An 18,054-nucleotide genomic window follows, 5' to 3' on the forward strand; every position below is an offset into this window, starting at 1 on the left:
CAGCGGTACCCGTGACGACAGCGCGCTGCGGGGTGTGCGTCAGACGCAGGGACGCGGTGACGCAGGACGCAAGTGCGTGGGCGGGAGTCGGTGCTGCGGGCCGGCGCGCCATGTCCAGGAAGGTCTCCTACTTTTATGACCCAGATGTGGGCAACTTTCACTATGGTGAGTGAGGCGGGAGGGGGCCATGGAGAGAGAGAGAGAGGCCGGGCCTGGAGGAACCGAGCAAGGCGCACGCACACAGCTTGGGGAAGGGGGGTAGCTGGGGGATTCACTGGGGGGGGGGGGAGGGGGTGTTTAGGTGGGGGGGGGCACTGGTGTGGGGGGTCGGTGTGGGGGGCACTGGGGGGGTGTTTAGGTGTGGGGGGCACTAGGGGTGTTTAGGTGTGGGGGGCACGGGGGGGTGTGAGGGGGCACGAGGGGTGTTTTGGTGTGAGGGGCACTGGGGGTGTTTAGGTGTGGGGTCACTGGAGGGTATTTAGGTTTGGAGGGCACTGGGGGGTGTTTAGGTGTGGGGGGCACTGGGGGGTGTTTAAGTGTGGGGGGCACTGGGGGGTATTTAGGTGTGGGGGCACTGGAGGGTGTTGAGGTGTGGGGGGGCCACTGGGGGTGTTTAGGTGTGGGGTCACTGGAGGGTATTTAGGTATGGGGGCCACTGGGGCACGGGGGGGGGGTTATGTGTGGGGGGGGGGGCGGTTAGGTGGGTGGATGCTGGGGGAGGGATAGGTGTTGGGCACGGGGGGGGGGGTTAGGTGTGTGTTGGGACACGGGTATATGGGGTGATACAGAGGGTGGAGATACTGGGATGACTGATATTCGGGTGCAGTGGTAGGGTGGGAAAATTGGGTTATATGGGGTGGGAGATAGAGTTTGGACAGAGGAGGGGACATTAGGAGTACCATGGGGTACATAGATGCTGGGGGAGGAGTGGAATAAGGATGTGGGGTATATTGAAACTGGTGAGAAATAAATAGAGAAGGAGGGAGACATGGATGTACTTTGGGGCATCTAGAGGCTGGGGGAGCGATGGAATTGAGGAGGGGGGTCATTGGAAAATATGGAGGCTGGGAGCGGGGTGGATTTGAGCAGGGTAGGGTCATTTGCACATATAGACGCTGGAGATCAGTGGAATTGAGCAGAGGGCCAGTGGAACATATGGGGACAGGGAGAGGAAGGTACGCCACTACAGTAACTGACTTCATTAGTAAAAGACTGTGTGCCAAAGAAGCAAATCTGCGTGTTTCCCAACCGGAAACCCTGGATGAACAGGGATATCCACTGCTTGCTGAAGTCTAGGTCTGAGGTGTACAAGTCAGGCGACCCTGACCTATACAAGAAAGCCAGATATGATCTAAGGAGGTCCATCAAAGATGCCAAAAGACAGTACCCGACCAAGCTCGAGTCCCAGGCTAGCCACACACCTATGTCAGACTCTTATTTATTTATTTATTTATTTTAAAAAAACATTTTTTTAAAAAAAATTTAGATTACCCAATTATTTTTTCCAATTAAGGGGCAATTTAGCGTGACCAATCCACCTACTCTGCACATTTTTGGGTTGTGGGGGCGGAACCCACGCAGACATGGGGAGAATGTGCAAACTCCACACGGACAGTGACCCAGAGCCGGGATCGAACCTGGGACCTCAGCGCCTTGAGGCGGTTGTGCTAACCACTAGGCCACCGTGCTGCCCGTCAGACCTATTTATTGACTACAGCTCAGCCTTCAACACCATTATTCCTACGAAACTCATCTCCAAACTCAGTGGCCTGGGCCTCGGCTCCTCCCTCTGTGACTGGATCCTGAATTTCCGGACCCACCGACCACAATCAGTAAGGATAGGCAACAACACTTCCTCCACTGTCATCCTCAACACCAGTGCATCACAAGGCTGTGTCCTCAGCCCCCTACTATACTCCTTATACACCTATGACTGTGTGGCTAAATTCCCCTCCAACTCGATTTTCAAATTTGCTGATGACATCACCATAGTGGGTCGGATCTCAAACAATGACGAGACAGAGTACAGGAATGAGATAGAGAATCTGGTGAACTGGTGCAACAACAATAATCTCTCCCTCAATGTCAACAAAACAAAGGCGATTGTCATTGACTTCAGGAAGCGTAGTGGAGAACATGCCCTTGTCTACATCAGTGGGAACGAAGTAGATAGGGTCGAGAGCTTCAAGATTTTAGGTGTCCAGATCACCAACAACCTGTCCTGGTCCACCCATGCCGACACTATAATGACTACTTTCTCAGAAGACTAAGGAAATTTGGCATGTCAGCTCCGACTCTCACCAACCTTTACAGATGCACCATAGAAAGCATTCTTTCTGGTTGTATCACAGCTTGGTTTGGTTCTTGCTCGGCCGAAGACCGCAGGAAACTCCAAAATGTTATGAATGTAGCCCAGTCCATCACGCAAACCAGCCTCCCATCCATCGACTCTATCTACAATTCCTGATGCATTGGAAAGGCAGTCAGCATAATTAAGGGTCCCAGGCACACTGGATATACTCTCTTCCACCTTCTTCCGTCACGAAAAATATACCAAAGTTTGAGGTCACGTACCAACTGACTCAAGAACATCTTCTTCCCCACTGTCATCAGACTTTTGAATAGACCTACCTCGTATTACGTTGATCTTTTCTCCACACCCTAGCTATGACTAACATTATATTCTGCAGTCTCTCCTTCCTTCCCTATGTACGGTATGTGTTGTCTGCATAGCATGCAAGAAACAATACTTTTTGCTGTACACTAGTACATGTGACATTAATAAATCAACAAGAGATGAGTGTAGTGGCCATCACTAAAGAGGTGGTGCTGGGGAAGCTGAAAGTTCTGAAGGTGGATAAATCACCCAACCTGGATGGACTACACCACTGGGTTCTGAAGGAGATGGCTGTGGGGGTGGGTCCCCAGATGAATGAAAAATGGCTAAGAAATGGAGTTTATTAATTCTTGATTAATAAGGTTATCGGGGGGAAGGCAGGAGAATGGGGATGAGAAAAATCAGCTATGATCGAATGATAAAGCAGACAAAGACACATTCCACAAGGAGATGGACAATAGTCTCTTCCCCACCACAGCCACCTCGAGGGCAATGTGTGGATGGTGTGAGACTCCAGCTAAGCTATGTCTTGGTGCTTGTTTGAAAGTTCTCGTGCTGAGGCTTTCTGCCAAATAATTTTGATGGTCTTCTCAGGAAGCCATCCAAAAGGACTCACCGTCTTCTTTACCTGCAGGTTCTCTAGGATGTCATGCGCAGACCACTGCCTGATGGACTTATGGTCAAAGGTGCTGCCACGAGGGACAAGTGGTACAGCACAGTCCAACTACTTGGAGCTTTCTGCAGTGGTCAGACCCACCCTTTGCAACACTGAGGACAGGCAGAACCTCAGTAGTGAACCTTGGTGTTTGCATAACAAAGATTTATGCACGGCTTGATGCAGCCACACAAATGTAGCCATCAGGTTTAGGGTGATGTTGGGCATGTTCTTTTCCCCTAGTGGTTTGTATTTTGTGTCCATGTGAACACAGCCCATTTTGAACCTCCAGATAAAGTGGAAGGTAGCTCAGATGATAGCCACAGCGCAGAAGTGAGGAATGTGCCAAACCTGCATCATCTACAGCAACAATGAGTATTCCTCACACCTCATGGCCAGGTTCTTACCCGCAATGAAGCTCAACACCATTCAGGACAAAGCAACCTGCTTGATTGCTCCCCCTTCCACAAACATTCAAACCCTCCACCACCGACGAACAGTGGCAGCCGTGTGTACCATCTACAAGATGCACTGCAGTAACACTCCAAGGTTCGTTCGACAACACCTTCCAAACCTACACCCACGACCACTACCATCTAGAAGGACAAGAGCACCAGATAGCTGGGAACCCCATCATCTGGAGGTTCTTCTCCAAGTCACTCACCACCCTGACTTGGAAATATTCTGCCGATCCTTCACTGTCGCTGGGGCAACATCCTGGAACACTCTCCCTAACAGCACAGTGGGTGTATCTACACCTCAAGGACTGCAGCGGTTCAAGAAGGCAACTAACCACTTCCTGAAGTGGAGTTGAACCGTACAGCCCTCCATCGTGGATGAAGGGAGATTAAGGATCTGCAAATACATTCAGGAAGAAGAGGGAGTTCATGGGCTGAGGGTACAGGTGCCAGTATTATGTGGGAATTAGCTTGTACTCTCCCTGTGCTAATGCCTGCGCTGCCAGTTTCACTGATTCACCTACTTGAAACCCTGAATCTCTCTGCTGACCTATGGTAGCTCTGTTCCCTTTGAGTTAGTGTTGTGGGTTCAAGTCCCACTCCGGAGACTTGAACGTAAAGCTGAAGTTAACACTTCAGGGCAGTACTGAGTGAGTACCATACTATCGGGTTAAACCAAGTCTGTCCCCTCGGGTGGATGTAAGAAATATTTCTGTTGCACCAGTCGAAGAAGAGCTCGAGAGTTCCCTCGGTGTTCTGGCTCATGTTTTCCCCTCAACTGAGGCCGGTCACTTTCGCTGTTTGTGGGAGCTTCCTGTGCACAAAATGGCTGCCACATTTTGTACATTGCAACAGTGACTACACTTTGAAGATGACTGTAAAGCTCTTTGGGATGTGCTGAGCTCCAAATCTTGACCGTGCATTTCCAACTGTTCTGTTTTTAGTCCATGTACGATTGACTCTTGCCAAGTGTTTTCTTTTATGGACCATGAAACGATCAATCAGTCTGTGTAGTGATTTAAAATTTATTGGAGGAGGGGTAAGATTTTCCTCACTCCCTCTTCCTTGAACCCCAGCTCAAACATACATCACTTGAGTGCTCTTAGATACTTTGCGACGAGGCTACGGGTATGTGTGGAAGCTGTCTCCATAACCCACTCTGGTAACCCACAAGAAAGGTAGTCAAACGCAATGTAAAATTTAAATCTTTAATTCAGAAAACATTGAGGCTTCAAATATACAGTGTGGCTTCAGGCAGCATCTGCAACTACACACAACTATACACAAGCTTTGTGGCTGAACTGAAACCCTGCGCTCCCAATGACGTCACACGCACATGTTTGTTAAAGACATCCATATACCTAATCAAACAGGAAGATGCTTATTAAAACTATTAAAGTCTCTACAACACTTCTCCCACCCTTAAATTGCAATACCCTTTGAGGAGAGACACCAGCAAACATAACATGCATGTTGCAATTAAACATAATCTTTCAGGAACTCTGTGACTACGTTGTGATCTGAGTAGAACCACTGGTGATTCTGTAGACGCTGGTGAGTTTTGGTTCAGTTGAGCTTGACTTGAGGGCACAGTCGTAGGTTGGTTGTTAGTGAGAGGAAATTCTTCAGCCTCTCTAAGTAGCATTCACTAGGTCCCCCTGAGCAACAGGAACCACTTCCTGTTGAATTTTTACAGCAGCATTTGGCTCTGTCGTTTGATCTGGAATCGTAGCTGTCTCAGAGTGGTGGCGTAGACGAATGTGATTTTAGTATCTGCGAATCAACATTATGATACTGGACCACTTTGGTCCAGAATAACTCCAGACAGTCGTCATTAGTTACTGCCAACATTCCTGATGTAGGCACAGTCATCCGGATTGAAATGCCTCTCCTGCTTTTCCTGTCTCCTTGTCACAGTCACTGACATCCGGATGTAGCAGATCCAGATTTTGACTTCCGACCCATTTCAGGCGGTGAAATTCCTGTTGTCGTTTGTGACATGATATGGTACTGGAACAAGAGCCGTGAGAGCTTAGTTCCCAAAGTACCGTCTGCCATTCTCTTCAGTTCTTCTTTCAGTGGCTGGACAGCTCGCTCTGCTGAACCATTCAACGTTGGATGAAAAGGAGCAGGGCGCAAATGGCCTAGTCCATTTATATTTTTTTCCATAAACTCTTGGAACAAATCAAACGGCCGGTTATCAGAAACCAGAGAGTCCAGCAAGCCATGAGTTGTAAACAAACCTGGCGTAGCTCCTCTATTGTAATGGGAGCTGTAATGTTGCTAATGATGTGCACTTCTAACCATTGAGAATGCGCAACCACAATGACTAGAAACATATAACTCATTAAAGTTCTTGCAAAGTCCACATGAAATCTAGACCAGAACCTGGGTTCTCCCCATGTCTGTGTGGGTTTCCTCTGGGTGCTCCGCTTTCCTCCCACAGTACAAAAATGTTCAGGTTAGGTGGCCTGGCCATGCTAAATTGTCCCCTAGCGTCCAACGGTTAGGTGAGGTTGTGGGGGAGTGGGCCCAGGTAGGGTGCTCTTTTGGAAAGTCGGTGCAGTCTCGATGGGCCGATTGGCTCTCTCTTTCTCTGTCGGGATTCTATGGCGATCAGGCCACTGCCACGGATGGGATGGTGCTGGGGGCGCCATCTTTTGGTTTATTTGACACGCAGAACAGGATTTCACATTGCTCTTCAAGTTCTGATCCATTTTTGCCCACCAAACGTATGACCTTGCTAAACCTTTCATTCGTGAGGCACCCAGAGGAGCATCAGGGATTTAATCTACGACTTGTAAACGACCACCTTAGACCCCCCGAAGAATGCAACTCTCCTGCACACTTGGCTCATCTTTGTGTTTCGCAGATGGTTTCAGTTCCTCATCATCTGTAACAGGAGGCCAAACCTGCCCAAGGAATCTTCTCACCTGTGACAAAATGGGAGCCCTGTCCATCTACTCTTTGATTTGTTTGGTATTCACAGGAGAATTTGAAAATTGTCTCCGGGGGAAACACTGTCTCGGTTGGCATGTCCGCGAAGGGAAGGACTGCTCTGCTTGTCTGAGTTTGCATTGTCCTTTCCTACCCTGTACACAATGTACTGATAAGCTGACAATGTGAGAGCCCAGCGCTGTAACCTTGCCGAGAAATGCACTAAAAAGGCTCATCAATGGCTTGTGATCTGTACATATGGTGAATGAACGCCAATCAAGGTACTGATGAAATTTGGATTTATTACGTGTACCGAGGTACAGTGAAAAGTATTGTTCTGCGTACAGTCCAGACATTGTTCTATACATGGAGAACATAGGACATACGATAAATACATAGACATCATCGGGTGAAGCAGATGGAGTGTAATGCTACTCAGTAGAGAAGATGCGTGGAGAGATTAGTTCAGTCCATAAGAAGATTATTCAGGCGTCTGGTAACAGCAAGGAAGAAGCTGTTCTTGAATCTGTTAGTGCCTGTTCTCGGACTTTTGTATCTCCTGCCCGATGGAAGAGAGAATAACCCGGGTGTGAGGCGTCTTTGATTATGCTGCCCACTTTCCCCAGGCAGCGGGAGGTGTTGATGGAGTCAGTGGATGGGAGGCAGGTTTGTGTAATGGACTGGGCTGTGTTCACGACTCTAGTTTCTTACGGTCTTGGGCCGAGCGGTTGCCATACCAGGCTGTGATGCAACCAGATAGGATGCTTTCTATGGTGCATCTGTAAAAATTGGTAAGACTCAATTGGTAAGACATGCTAAAGTTCCTTAGTTTCCTGAGGAAATAAAGGCGCTATTGTGCTTTCTTGGTCGTAGCATCGACATGGGTGGACCAGGACAGATTGTTGATGATATGTACACCTAGGAATTTGAAGCTGTCACCCATCTCCACCTTGGCTCCATTGATGCAGGCAGGCTGTTTCGCAGGGAAAATGATGGCCAGACCTTCCTTGTCTGGCTGCCAATATCCCTTCTCAGCTGTTGTCTGTCCATGATGCAAATCCAATGGGTTTTTCTGACCCGCCCTCCATCAGATGAGAGAGCACTGCCCCAATGCCATAAGGTGAGGCCTCACATCACAGAATGAGCTCTCTGTCCAGATGCAGCATACTGATCGTAGCAGAGTTTTCACATCCTTGAAAGCTTTCTGTAATGCTGGCCCCCACTTCCATTTGGTCTTTTTGTGGATCAACAGATGCAGTGGCACCAACATTGTTGAAAGGCGTGGCAGAAACCTCCCTTCGTCGTAGTCCACTACACCCCAAAATTATCTGAGCTCAGACACATTGTTGGGACTTGGAGCGTGTCTGAGTTTGCATTGACCTTCCCTACCCTGTACACAATGTACTGATAAGCTGACAATGTGAGAGCCCAGCGCTGTAACCTTGCCGAGGGATGCACTGAAAAGGCTCATCAATGGCTTGTGATCTGTACATATGGTGAATGAGCGGCAAATTTGGAAACCTTACATTCTGTTCCTTCCTCCACTAGTGAACAATTACGGGCCAAGAACTGATTCCTGCAGTACTCTACTAATTACATCTTTCCACTTTGAAAGGCACCCATTTATTCCAAATCTGTTTCTATGTGACAGCCAGTTTTCAATCCATGCTAACACAGTTCCTCCAATTCCATGGGTTTTTACTTTATGCACCGGCCTCTTACGTGGCACCTTGTCAAATGCCTTTTGGAAATCTAAATACACTCCATCTACAGGTTCCCCTCTACCTACTCTCCCTGTTACATCCTCAAAGAATTCGAGAAAATTTGTCAAACATGATTTACCTTTCATAAAACCATGTTGACTAGGTTTGATTATATTCAGCTTTCCTATGTGATTAGCTATTTCCAATTTGATTATTGACTCCAATGTCTTGCCAGTAATAGATGTTAAACTAACTGGCCTTTAGTTCCCTACCTTATACCTTTCTCCCTTTTTGAGCAAGAGAGTCACATTGACTGTTTTCCAATCTTCTGGCACCCTCCTGGAATTTAGAAACATTTCAATTAAAGTGTCCTCTATCTCTGCATCCACTTTCATTAAAATCCGAGTGTGCAGTTCATCGGGTCCTGGCGACTTGTCCGCCTTTAGCCCCTTGAGTTTCTCTAATATTCTATCCTTTGGCATTGGGATTTTTGTAAGTTCTACGTCAAGTTAGGAAAACGTCTTGCCTCCTGCAAGGGTTGAAAACTGATATTCTACTCTCGGCAATGGGTTAGCATCCAGCTTGGAAGCTTGATTCATGGTAAGTTTGTAATCCCCACAAATACGCACAGTATCGTCACTTTTAAGAGTGGAACGGTTAAAGCCGGCCAGCGTGAGAACTGAATTGGATCAATAGTTCCCAGCCTTTGCAGCCGCTCCTCCTTCACTTTGCCTTTCATGGCATAGGACACACTCCTGAGCTTGAAAAGGCGAGGGATAGTCTGAGGATCCACAAACAACTCCAGTGCCACCAATGTGCCCAGTTTGTCTCTGAAAACCTCAGGATAATTCGGAATGAGGTCCTCTGTCGCTGTTTGCTTTATCTCACCCCAGTTCAACAGGAGTTTCCTGAACCAGTCACGCCCGAGTAGATTCGGCCCGTGCCCCGTTTACTACCAGGAGCCGTGCTCTTGCTTCTTGACTGTCCACCTCAAATGCTGCAAGTAATGGTATGGACTCGTCAGTGTACGTTCGAAGGTTGATCCCTGCCTGAGTAAGGACTGGCGCCTGCTGAGAGCTTCAATCCTCCTGAATGTTTCCTGACTGATGGCAAATGCAGAGACCCCTATGTCCACCTCCATCTTAAGTTTCTGTCCGTTGATCTCCACTGTTGTCTAGATAGGATCTGTGTGCACCTCACTCACATTGAACATGAAGGAACACCCCTTCTTGCTTTGTACTTTCCAGGTGATGTACAGCAGACTATGGCTTCTTTGAATTTGAAATTCCCTTTCCAGCTTTTGACTTGCACTCCACATTTTAGCCAAATGCCCCTTTATGTTGCAATTGCGGCACATAGCATCCCTAAATTTGCATGATTGGAATTTGCATGATTGACATAGTGTGTGCCTCCACAGCTGAAACATTCCACTGCATTCGCCTTTTTGTTTGCTGGCTCTTTTCTTACTTGATGCACTGCACTCATCTGTGCCCCACTATGTACCTTTTGAATATCCTTTTCAATCTGGGCAGCTAGCTCAATGCCCTGAGAAGCTTCGAGAGCCTTCTTGAAAATTAATGTGGCTTCCCCAACAAACAAAGCTGTATTCTGTCTTTATAAATGCCACAGACCAATCTGTCCCAAAGCATATCCTCTAACACTGCCCCACACTCTGAGTTCAGGAAAAAGAGCAGCTACAGACTGTCTAGCCTTTGAAAATGACAATGGGCACTTAAGACGTTGGACGATCACCGAAGTTTAGGATGGTGGTGATTCTGAACAAGTGCTACTAACTCCGCAAAGTAAGTGTTCCCCGGTTTCCATGGTGTTAACTAAATTCCTCGTTAGCTTGTAAGTCTTTGCCCCACACACACTCTGGGGTTTGAGCACCTTTTGGCCTTGTCTGCAATTCCATTTGCCATGGAAAATGTGTCCCAACCTTTCCACATGCTCAGTCCAGTCCTCGTGCCCTTCCATAAATTCAGTTCTGAACATAGCCTTTCCGCCGGCCACGTTGCAAACGAGCTACTCACTCTACTCGCTGTACAGAAGGTGTCGCCACACTGCACTTCCAAAATCTTTTCCTTGCCCTTTTTAATCCTCATTGCCAGAAATAAATGGTAACTTGACGACAAGAAATGTAGGTGAACATGTTGTAAAAGTTAAACCTCCTTTACTTCAGAAAACATTGAGGTAATGTTGCAGTTTGGCTTCAAACACCAGCAGCATCAAAACACAAGTTCTTTGCGACGAAACTGAAAACCTACGCAAGCCCGAGCTCCCGCTGATGTCGCATACGCATGCGCACTTTTGTTAAAGATATCCATACACAATCAAATCAGAAGATGCCTACTAAAACGCTCTGTAACACCCATGCATATACACTGTCTTTTTTTAATGGTGTCTGTAGTCCATTTGGCAACGTACCATTGAACCTCACTCTGCTATTTATCTTCATTTAGGTGCTGGACATCCTATGAAACCACATCGCCTGTCTCTCACACACAGTTTGGTTCTGCATTATGGACTGTACAAGAAAATGATGGTATGTGTAGTGGTTTCATACAATTATATCAAATCTCCAGCTTATAAATAGGCCATTCAGCTCAGCGGGTCTATATTTGTGGTTTATATTCCCCACTAGCCTCTCTCATGTGCTCCTCAATACTCGGGCTTAGGCAGTACTTCCCAAACTGTGGTTACAAATTCCTCCTTGGGCTGCAGAAACAAGGGGTGGGGTCACAAGCTCCCCCTCCTCCATGACTGACTAGGGAACATTCCTGCCTGGCGATTGTCGCACGATGCCCGTTAATCCATTGTCGCAGCGTCTGCATGGCGCCCCCCCCCCCCCCCCCCCCCCCCCACCCACCCACTGGCACCTTGGCACAGGCATGCCCTTGCCATGCCTATCTCTCAGTCTCTATTTTCTGGAACCCCCCCCCCATCAAACCTGTGTAAAACTACCTCTTTGATAAAACTTTAGCACCACGGTTAGCACAGTTGCTTCACAGCGCCGCTGACCTGGGTTCGATTCCCGGCTTGGGTCACTGTCTGTGCGGAATCTGCACGTTCTCCCCGTGTCTGCGTGGGTTTCCTCCGGGTGCTCCGGTTTCCTCCCGCAAGTCCCCGAAAGACGTGCAGGTGAGGTGCTGTTAGGTGAATTGGACATCCTGAATTCTCCCTCTGTGTACCCGAACAGGCGCTGGAGTGTGGTGACTGGGGGCTTTTCACAGTAACCTCATTGCAGTGTTATTGTAAGCCTACTTGTGACACTAATAAAGATTATTATAATGCGTCCTTCTCAGACTTGGTGTCTGATTTTCACTCTTGTGAAATGTTTGGACAATTTACTATGTTAACGGTGTAGTACATAAATACAAGTTGTTAAAACTGGTTGATTAAGGGGCAGCATGGTGGCACAGTGGTTAGCACTGCTGCCTACAGCGCTGAGGACCCGGGTTCGATCACAGTCCCGGGTCACTGTCCGTGTGGAGTTTGCACATTCTCCCCGTGTCTGCGTGGGTTTCATCCCCACAACCCAAAGATGTGCAGGTTAGGTGGATTGGCCACACTAAATTCCCCGTTAATTGTAAAAAAAAAATAATTGGGTACACTAAAAAATTTTTTTTTTTAAATAGCTGGTTGATTATATTGGACTGATGAGTACTATTACTCCATTTGATCTTCTCTCCCCTCATGGGGACTAGTGACAACAAAGCTGAGTGAAATCTTGGGTGGTTGTTTTGTCTCCAATAGGTATTCAAACCATACCAGGCCTCCCAGCACGACATGTGCCGGTTCCACTCTGAGGACTACATTGATTTCCTGCAGAGAGTGAGCCCGAACAACATGCAAGGTTTCACCAAGAGCCTGAATACCTTCAATGTGGGAGATGATTGGTAAGAGAAAACCAATTCGGAGTGGTTAAATGTTGCAAATAGTGACTCTCTCAGGCTGCAGTCTTGTCCTTTGACTCAGGTTGTCTTTGTCTTTTTAATATTTAGTTCCCGCTACTTGCACCGTCCCTGGTTGAATGTCCTTCAATCATTATTAAATGTTGACTTTTGCAAAAATTTGCAAACAGGTGGCACAGTGGTTAGCACTGCTGCCTCACAGCACCAGGGAGCTGAGTTTGATTTTGGCCTCTGGTGACTGTCTGTGTGGAGTTTGCACATCCTCCCCGTGTCTGTGTGGGTTTCCTCCAGGTGCTCTGGTTTCCTCCCACAGTCCCAGGTTGTGCAGGTTAGGTGGGGTTGCAGGCTGGGACTGGGGAGTGGACATAGGGTGCTCTTTCAGAGGTTCGGTGCAGACTCGATGAGCCAAATAGCCTCTGTCTGCACAGTAGGGATTCTATGATAGGATATGTGCAAGTAGTTGGGAAGGCAAATGGGACGTTGGCCTTTATTGCAAACAGGATGGAGTACAAAAGTCTTGCCATAACTGCACAGGGAAGTGGTGAAACCATACCAGAAGTATGGTGTACAGTTCTGGCCTCTTCACTGAAGGGTGGAAACAGCTCAGGCAAGGTTCACTGGGATGATTCCTGCCTTTATGAGGAAAGGCAGCACAGGTTGTGTCTATACTCATTGGAGTTTTGATGAATGAGAGGTGATCTTATTGAAACTTTAAAGATTCTGAGGGGGTTTGATAGAGTAGATGCTGAGAGGATGGGGGGGGGGGGGGGGGGGGGGGGGGTCCAGAACTGCGGGGCATAGTTTCAAAATAAGGGCTCTCCCATTTAAGACGGAGTGCGGAGACTTCTCTTGGTGGGTCTTTGGTCACTGGCCACTAAATGCTGGCCCAGCCAGTGATACACACACCATGTCAGAATCAATGAAAGAAAAATCTACTGAGTGGAGTTACTGGCACAGGGTGGTGAGGAATCACCAGCTTTAACTTCCACTTTCTGGAAGCTGCAATACACACAAGCAGCTCAGCGTCCCGATGATAATATAATCACAATCGTTATCAGTGCTCAAGAGCTTTCAGTAAAATGCAAATTAGTTGCTCGAATCTGAATGAAAATCGTTTTGTGTTTACAGTCCTGTGTTTCCGGGATTGTTCGAGTTCTGCTCACGATACACAGGCGCCTCTCTGCAAGGAGCAACACAACTAAACAACAAGGTTGGTCCACTACCTCATTCTGGGCATTGCAGTCCACCTGCCTTTGCTTTGGTTACATAATCCTACTGATTTTGAATTGCTCACCATCACTCTCCTGCCCATCTCGTCGTCTCCCTGAGTCTCTTCCTCTGTCCTACCCTTCTCCCTTGCTGTCTTTCCTGGCCCTCCTCTTCCACCTCCCCCTCTCTCTCTCTCTTGCCAGACTTTCTCTCTGTCTCTCTCTCCCTCCCTCCCTCCCTCTCTCTCTCTCCCTCTCTCCCTCCCTCTCTCCCTCCCTCCCTCCTCCCTCCCTCCCTCCCTCCCTCTCTCCCTCTCTCCCTCCCTCCCTCCCTCCCTCCCTCCCTCCCTCCCTCCCTCCCTCCCTCCCTCCCTCCCTCCCTCCCTCCCTCCCTCCCTCCCTCCCTCCCTCCCTCCCTCCCCCCCTCCCCCCCTCCCTCCCCCCCTCCCTCCCTCTCTCCCTCTCTCCCCCCCTCCCTCCCTCTCTCCCTCTCTCCTGCCTGACTTTCTCTCTCTCCCTCCCACTCCCTCTCTTCTGCCTGACCACTCTCTTTGTTATTGTTAAAGTAGTGTTGAGTACATCCTGTTGACAAATTACCCTCTGTTTTAAGGTTTGTGATATCGCCATTAATTGGGCCGGAGGACTTCATCACGCCAAGAAATTTGAGGTATAACATTATATAATAAAACATGTGGTCAAGTCCAGCACTCCTGAACGTAATCTAAAATCTTCCCTCTTCATTTTTCTTCCTGCAGGCTTCAGGATTCTGTTATGTGAATGATATTGTCATTGGAATCCTGGAACTTCTGAAGTAAGACATTTACACAATTATATTTCAGACAAAGCAGGGGGTAGAATGTCACTATTTCTCACCCTCTTTGGAGTTTTGCAAGTAGAGAACAATCCTGATTATTAGTGATCGGATTTTCTGCATTTCCTACGTTGCTCCAGTGACTACACTCGCTTTGGTGAAGTGCTTTGGGACACTCTGAGAGAATGAAATGAACTGTGCAAGTGCAAGGTTTTCTGGATATCTTCTGTATGAGTGTAGAGTGTGAGAGAACCTGTGCAAATCGGGGCAACCGATACTTGTTATATTTTATACTTCACTTGCCTCCATTCCGTACCGGTTGGGTAGCCTGGTGCAGCTATTGCCAGACTGAGTGAGCAAAGACCTTTTTGATGTCAGTGGCAGAGGGCAGGCCCAAGGGGTGGGCAACGTGGGTGACCACCCAGGGTACTGTGGTCAGGAGCAAGCAAGTGAGGGTCAGCTGGAAGCATGATCTTCTCCCCCTGGGCTCTTACTCTCCCCAAGGGTAGGCTGTTTAGGGGTGATGTCAGACAGCATTTCTTCGCACAGAGGGTAGTGGAAATCTGGATCAATCTCCCCCTCCCAAAGAGCTGTTGAGGTTCAGGAGAATACATCAAAGAGTTTGGCTCATCGTGCCTGAGCCGGCCATCAAGTGCTTATCTCTTCCAGTACAACTATATGTAGGTTAGTGTGTGTTGGCCATGCAAATATTTCCCAAAGGTTATGTGGGGATTATGGGGTTGGGGTGTGGGATTGGGCCGAGGTAGGGTTCTCTGTCGGTGCAGGGGCTGGTGCAGACTCGATGGGCCGAAGGCCGCCTTCTGCATTATAGGGATTTTATTATTTATTCTAATCCCATTTGTAGCACTTGGCCCGTAGCCTTGTATGCTATGGCATTTCAAGTGCTCATCTAAATGCTTCTTAAATGCTTTGAGGGTTTCCCCACCGCCACCCTTTCAGGCAGTGAGTTTCTAATTCCCACCACATTTTCTGCATGAAAATGTTTTTCATCGAATCCCCTCTAATCTCCTGCCCCTTACCTTAAATCTATGCCCCCCTGGTCATTGATCCCTCAACTAAGGTGGGAAGTTCCTACCTATCTACCTTATTTATGTCCTTCATAATTTTGTACACCTCGATGAGGTGCCTCCTCCACCTTCTCTGTTCTAAAACAACCCGAGCCTATCCAGCCTCTCTTCATAGCTGAAATCCTCCATCCCTGGAAACATCCTGGTGAATCTTTCTGCATCCTTTCAAGTGCAATCACATCCTATAGTGTAGCGACCAGAACTGCTCACAGTACTTTAACTGTGGCGTAACAAGTGTTTTATATAGCTCCATCATAACCCCTGGCTCTTATATACTGGGCCATATACCTTTTTAACCACCTTATCGACCTGCCTGCTGCCTTCAGGTACCTATGGGCATGCACACCAAAGTCCCTCTGGTCCTCTATACTTCCTACCGTTTATTGTGTATCCCCTTGCCTTTTTAGTCCTCCCGGGAGCCGGTTTAGCTCACAGTTGGACAGCTGGTTTGTGATGCAGAGCAAGGCCAGCATCACGGTTCAATTCCCTGAATTAGGATTATTCATGGCTGAGGTTATTCATGAAGGCCCCGCCTTCTCAACCTTGCCCCTCGCCTGTGGTGTGATGACCCTCCGGTTAAATCACCACCAGTCAGTTCTCCCCTTCAAAGGTAAGCCTCTCGCCAGCTACTTTGAAGGATTATTTTAGTGACTGGAAATCTGTCAAATCCTTGTGTCGCTTTGTTTTTTTAGACGAGAAGCGATTTCTGAACCCTATTAACCATTTATTCCCTGCAGATACCATCCGCGTGTCCTGTACGTTGACATTGATATTCATCATGGTGATGGGGTGCAGGAAGCCTTTTACCTCACTGACCGAGTTATGACAGTATCCTTCCATAAATATGGGAATTACTTTTTCCCAGGAACAGGTGAGATGTTGGAGACAGTGATCATGACATGGATCAAAAACCGAATTCAGTAAAACGGACTTTTCTTTTCCACAAAAGCCCAAGTTCTTCATGGTAGCAATTTCCTCAGGAAAATAGGCTGAAGCCATCCCGAGAAACCAGTGGCCAGTGTAGAAACCAGTGGCCAGTGTAGAAACCAGTGGCCAGTGTAGAAACCAGTGGCCAGTGTAGAAACCAGTGGCCAGTGTAGAAACCAGTGGCCAGTGTAGAAACCAGTGGCCAGTGTAGAAACCAGTGGCCAGTGTAGAAACCAGTGGCCAGTGTAGAAACCAGTGGCCAGTGTAGGAACCAGTGGCCAGTGTAGGAACCAGTGGCCAGTGTAGGAACCAGTGGCCAGTGTAGGAACCAGTGGCTAGTGTAGGAACCAGTGGCCAGTGTAGGAACCAGTGGCCAGTGTAGGAACCAGTGGCCAGTGTAGGAACCAGTGGCCAGTGTAGGAACCAGTGGCCAGTGTAGGAACCAGTGGCCAGTGTAGAACTTGAATGTAAATAGACAGGAAAACTACACTCTGTTCAAATTCATTAAATCTCTGGTAAATTGTGCAGTTGCACTATTGACAGCTTGATTCAGTAGAACACACCCCTCCAAACTCATGTCCTGATGAAGGATGTGAGTGCACAGACTGACCCTCCCAGTGCTGCCCTGTCGGGAGTGCTGCATTCTCTCAGTACTACCACTCCGACAGCGCAGCACTCCCTCAGTACTACCACTCCGACAGCGCAGCACTCCCTCAGCACTGACCCTCTGACAGTGCAGCACTCCCTCAGTACTACCACTCTGACAGTGCAGCACATCCTCAGTACTATACTCCAACAGTGCAGTACTCCCTCAGTACTACCACTCTGACAGCGCAGCCCTCCCTCTACTACCACTCCGATAGCGCAGTACTCCCTCAGTACTACCACTCCAACAGCGCAGCACTCCCTCAGTACTACCCCTCCAACAGCGCAGCACTCCCTCAGTACTACCACTTCGACACCGCAGCACTCTCTCAGTACTACCACTCCAACAGCGCAGCACTCTCTCAGTACTACCCCTCCAACAGCGCAGCACTCTCTCAGTACTACCACTCCGACAGTGCAGCACATCCTCAGTACTATACTCCAACAGTGCAGTACTCCCTCAGTACTACCACTCCGACAGCGCAGCACTCCCTCAGTACTACCACTCCGATAGCGCAGCACTCCCTCAGTACTACCACTCCGACAGCGCAGCATTCCCTCAGTACTACCACTCCGACAGTGCAGCACATCCTCAGTACAGTAGTCCCCCTTTATAACGCGGGTGTTGGGGTCCAAGACAGCCACCCGCGTTGCATCCGAGCCGCGGATATCCATGATGGGGGTTTTAAATTTATTTAGAAATCTATGCTAGCGCTTCCCATTGTGAGTCTACGGGGGGCGGGGGGAGAGGTCAGACCCCCGTAGACACACAATGGGAAGCGCTAGCATAGATTTTTAAATAAATTTAAAACCCCCATCTTTTAAGTTTTAATGTTTCTGATTGGAGGGAGAGAGCAGCCGGCAGTGTCAATTTCAGCGGCCGGCTCACTTTGATCCGGAGAGGGAAGCTGCTCTCTCACTGAAACAATCAGCCGGCCGCTGAAATTGACACTGCCGGCTGCTCTCTCCCTCCAATCAGAAATATTAAAACTTAAAAGTTGGATTGGAGGGAGAGAGCAGCGGGCAGTGTCAATTTCAGCGGCCGGCTGATTGCTTCAGTGAGAGCAGCTTCCCTCTCCGGATCAAAGTGA

At 48.4% G+C, this 18,054-nt stretch overlaps 1 protein-coding gene across 2 annotated transcripts in view; it reads left to right on the plus strand.

Moving 5' to 3' along the window:
- The first annotated feature begins 52 nt into the window (after positions 1–52).
- hdac3 (histone deacetylase 3) overlaps positions 53–18,054 on the plus strand; it is a 35,286-nt gene continuing 17,284 nt past the window's right edge. For both annotated transcript variants that reach the window (XR_005460514.1, XM_038796197.1), the window contains exons 1-7: positions 53–165; positions 10,833–10,915; positions 12,127–12,269; positions 13,413–13,494; positions 14,103–14,159; positions 14,248–14,303; positions 16,129–16,262. Coding sequence is in view for 1 of the 2 variants with exons in the window: in XM_038796197.1 (XP_038652125.1) it covers positions 111–165; positions 10,833–10,915; positions 12,127–12,269; positions 13,413–13,494; positions 14,103–14,159; positions 14,248–14,303; positions 16,129–16,262 (610 nt within the window). In the remaining variant the exon portion in view is untranslated. The remainder of the gene's footprint in view (positions 166–10,832; positions 10,916–12,126; positions 12,270–13,412; positions 13,495–14,102; positions 14,160–14,247; positions 14,304–16,128; positions 16,263–18,054) is intronic.

The sequence above is a fragment of the Scyliorhinus canicula genome, chromosome 4 (assembly GCF_902713615.1).
Source record: "Scyliorhinus canicula chromosome 4, sScyCan1.1, whole genome shotgun sequence".
NCBI classification, from domain to species: domain Eukaryota; kingdom Metazoa; phylum Chordata; class Chondrichthyes; order Carcharhiniformes; family Scyliorhinidae; genus Scyliorhinus; species Scyliorhinus canicula.